This window comes from Stegodyphus dumicola, chromosome 2 (assembly GCF_044657685.1).
Source record: "Stegodyphus dumicola isolate Sdum_Otavi_A_Nest chromosome 2, ASM4465768v1".
Classification (NCBI taxonomy): domain Eukaryota; kingdom Metazoa; phylum Arthropoda; class Arachnida; order Araneae; family Eresidae; genus Stegodyphus; species Stegodyphus dumicola.
Window position 1 is genome coordinate 225,481,984 of NC_140769.1, and position 3,458 is coordinate 225,485,441.

Sequence of the window (3,458 nt, forward strand, 5' to 3'; positions counted from 1 at the left end):
GGGCTATTTTCTTTTTCTTTCTTTTTTTTTCTTTTACGAAAATTTTTTTCCGGCCCTCAGAGATTTTTCCCAGCCAACTCGATGGACAAGATAGGATTTAATTCTTTCTAGAATGGACCCTCGTCTGCCTATTTAAACCCTTTACTATTGGAATAGGTAAGCCAAACTTTTACATTTAGTAGCAAGAAGGGTACTCTCGCATTTCATGAGATTTACCCGTACTTCCCAAAAAATAAAAATATGAAGCAGATGATTGTATGTATAGATGGTTTAATTGGAGCTGGTAAATCCAGTATCATGAAGCGTTTAAAAAACAACTATCCCTGTTTTGAAGAACCCATTGAAAAATTTACGCTTTTATCTCATTTCTATGATGAACCTCAAAAATACCAGAAGGCTTTTCAATTTCAAGTTTTATTATCTCAGTTTGATCAGAAAGAAAAGTTTAAAGATATACCTGGTCTTATCATTGTTGAACGTTGTCCCTGGACATCGAGACACGTCTTTAGCGAATTGATATTAGATAAATCGACCATGGACATTTACGATGAGTTATATAAATCCATGATGTACGATGTGGATTACTATATTTATTTACAAATCGATAGCTTGGAGGCATACAAACGAATAAAGGTGAGAAATAAATCCGAGGAATGTAATATTACATTAGAATATCTCACCAAATTAGAAAATCAATATAAAAAAACTTTACTTAAAGAAAAAAATGTTTACCTTGTTGATGCACACAGAAGTATAAATGAAATGGTAAAGGATATTCGGAAAATTTTACAGTCACTCTCTAGTTCCATCCTGTAACTAAACGGGTCGCTTACAAGTCACATCTAGAATATTGACGATATTCCAAGATGAAAAATGTTGACACATTGTGAAAAAAATATACCCCCTTTTAGTCTGAAAATTGATGTCTCAAATTTTTTGAAAACACAAACCGTGACTCTATCTTAGATTGGATGCAATTAGAAAAATAAATTACCCCCCTTTTCTTCCGAAATTGATGTCTTTAATTTTTGAAAAATTGAAGACATCAATTTTCAGACTAAAAGGATTTTTTTTTTTTTTTTCCTACAGTCTATCCACAAGAGAAGATTCAGTTTTTAAGAATGGAGTTTCCTTGATCGATTTCTTTCTTTCTACTTGCTATTATTTCAAGAATGACTCACGGTTTGTTTTTCGAAAGGGTGAGACATTATTCCCAGACAAAAAGGGGGTCATTAATTTTTATCATGTCTATAAGACATGATAAAAATTAACAAAAAGTTTTTTTTTTCAGCCAGAGAAATTTTTTTTCCGGCTCTCAGAAATTTTTTCCCACTCGACTGGATGAATAAAACATCCCCGTTTCTTTAAGAATGGGCTCACTGTTAACTATTTCAGCATTCGACGTTTCGCGTCCAATAATAACTGCCGGGTGTTCAAGAATGCAGATGCACCTACTAGATTTTCTACAGAGAAGCTTGACTGGATGGAGAGTGGATGACTTTTTCCGAGATTCCCGACTTTGGACTGTCAAGAGGTAAAGGATCGTTTTTTTTTTTTTTTTTTTTTTTAAGAAAATTTATGGATAGATTCATTTCTTTTTGAATGGACCTAGAAAAATAGGACAAAGTTGTTTTCCAAGATTGGATGAGAGAGGGACCCAAAAAAATGGGTCTCGGAAGGAATCGAATGCATTTGCACTCATTCCTTCCAAGACCCACTTTTTTGGTCTCCTGATTCGTCTTTCTCTCTTCTTAGTCCATTACCATAAATATAGGGAAAGCGGAGAACCTTTCCCTACTTATTTCTAAAGATCTTTTCTTTTTTTTTCTCATGAGGTTATGTATATATCAATTCAAATACTTTTGAGAACTGTCATCCCAATTCTCTGTCGTCTTTTCGGTTTCATCGTCCCAACACTCTGACATAGTCTCAGTAGATTTTGGAGCATGGGTCGTCACTTCATCGTCCCAACACTCTGACATAGTCTCAGTAAATTTTGGAGCATGGGTCGTCAGTTCATCGTCCCAACACTCTGACATAGTCTCAGTAGATTTTGGAGCATGGGTCGTCAGTTCATTGTCCCAACACTCTGACATAGTCTCAATAGATTTTGGAGCATGGGTCGTCCGTTCATCGTCCCAACACTCAGTGGACATAGTCTCAGTGGATTTTGTCTTTGGATCCTCTGAAGATATTTTGGGGGTCTCAGGAGATTCTTTGGAAGGTTCGTCCCAACAGGCTGCTGGATCGTAATGGGGAATATTTTCAGGTACGTCTCCCCAACCCTCCGTCTTCCTCGAGTTATTGGAGGAAGTTGACGACAAAGAAGAAGAAGAAGAGCCCATCAAGTGGAAAGGCGTATGCTCATCCGGATGTTCCATCACTTGGAAACAGGACAGATTATCCCATTTCTGGAGGAGGTCATCGTACGCTTTCGGGGACGGATCCTTCTCTAACTGATCGTAGGCCTTATCAAAAGCTTGCAGAGGATTGTCTGCTTCCTCCTGGATCCTCTCCTCTTTCTCCGTTCCGTCTGGATAGACGTGATTGATATGAAAATCTCCTTCCGTAATATGACTTCGGTAGTTGCGCACTTTGTTTTCGGCACAATGGAAATATTTCCTCCTTTGATGATGTCAGGCACATTTTCCCCGATACTTCCAAATGATTCCATCTGGCACATAAATTTCCGTCACGGGTTTTTGATAATCCAAGGCTTTAGCAAAGAATTTAGCTTTCTGGTATCCCACCACATAAATCGTGGAGAAGCTGTGAGTGAGCGATTGGAGAATGCGTCCTAAATGGTTGTAGGGAATATGGCTCTCGTTCCAACGAAGCCCGTGGCGGTTTCTCGTCAGCCAGGCATTCGTCTTTTGGTTTTTGTCACTCAGTTGGTGGAAGGGTTGAGGAGGAGCAAACGTCAACGATCCCACGGTCAAAAAATCTTTTGTCGCATAGCCCAATTCTTTTAAAACGTAGGTAAATTCACCCTTCTTGTGGTTGTAGGACTGGAAACCCTCTAGATCGAGCACGATAAAGTTTTCTGAACACGCCATGGCGATGAATACGGTGATGTCTCCCACAAACAGGAAAAAAAGAATCGAAAAGTTATATATGTATAACAGGGAAGATCTAGAAAGGGAAAAAAAAACAATAAAACATTTTAGAGTCATCGTCTTGAAAGAGACATTTTCTTTTCAATGGGTTAAGAAGAGAGTTCTTTTTAAATGAAGTTATTATTATTATGATTATTAAAAAAAGAAACAAAGAATCAAATCGATTTTGTAGATAAACTAATTCATAGGACCAAAGGGACTTACCAGCTCAGTTCACGTCTTCTTCTGTTCTCTGAAGAAATCTCGCGGAGGACACACACTTTTATACTCGCGCGACATCTGTCGGGATCGCGACCCCATCTAAATGTCAGGGTCATTCCAACCTCTTTCTTAAAAGGATCG

The 3,458-nt window shown here is 38.0% G+C and overlaps 1 protein-coding gene across 1 annotated transcript; it reads left to right on the forward strand.

Moving 5' to 3' along the window:
- The first annotated feature begins 240 nt into the window (after nucleotides 1-240).
- LOC146998886 (deoxynucleoside kinase-like) lies at nucleotides 241-816 on the forward strand. Its single transcript, XM_085810264.1, has one exon. It carries the CDS (start codon nucleotides 241-243, stop codon nucleotides 814-816), a length of 576 nt encoding a protein of 191 aa, XP_085666390.1.
- The last annotated feature ends 2,642 nt before the right edge of the window (nucleotides 817-3,458 follow it).

Bases quoted from the DNA above. Each gene is read 5' to 3' on its own strand.
- LOC146998886 (XM_085810264.1), top strand. From the start codon at position 241: ATGAAGCAGATGATTGTATGTATAGATGGTTTAATTGGAGCTGGTAAA.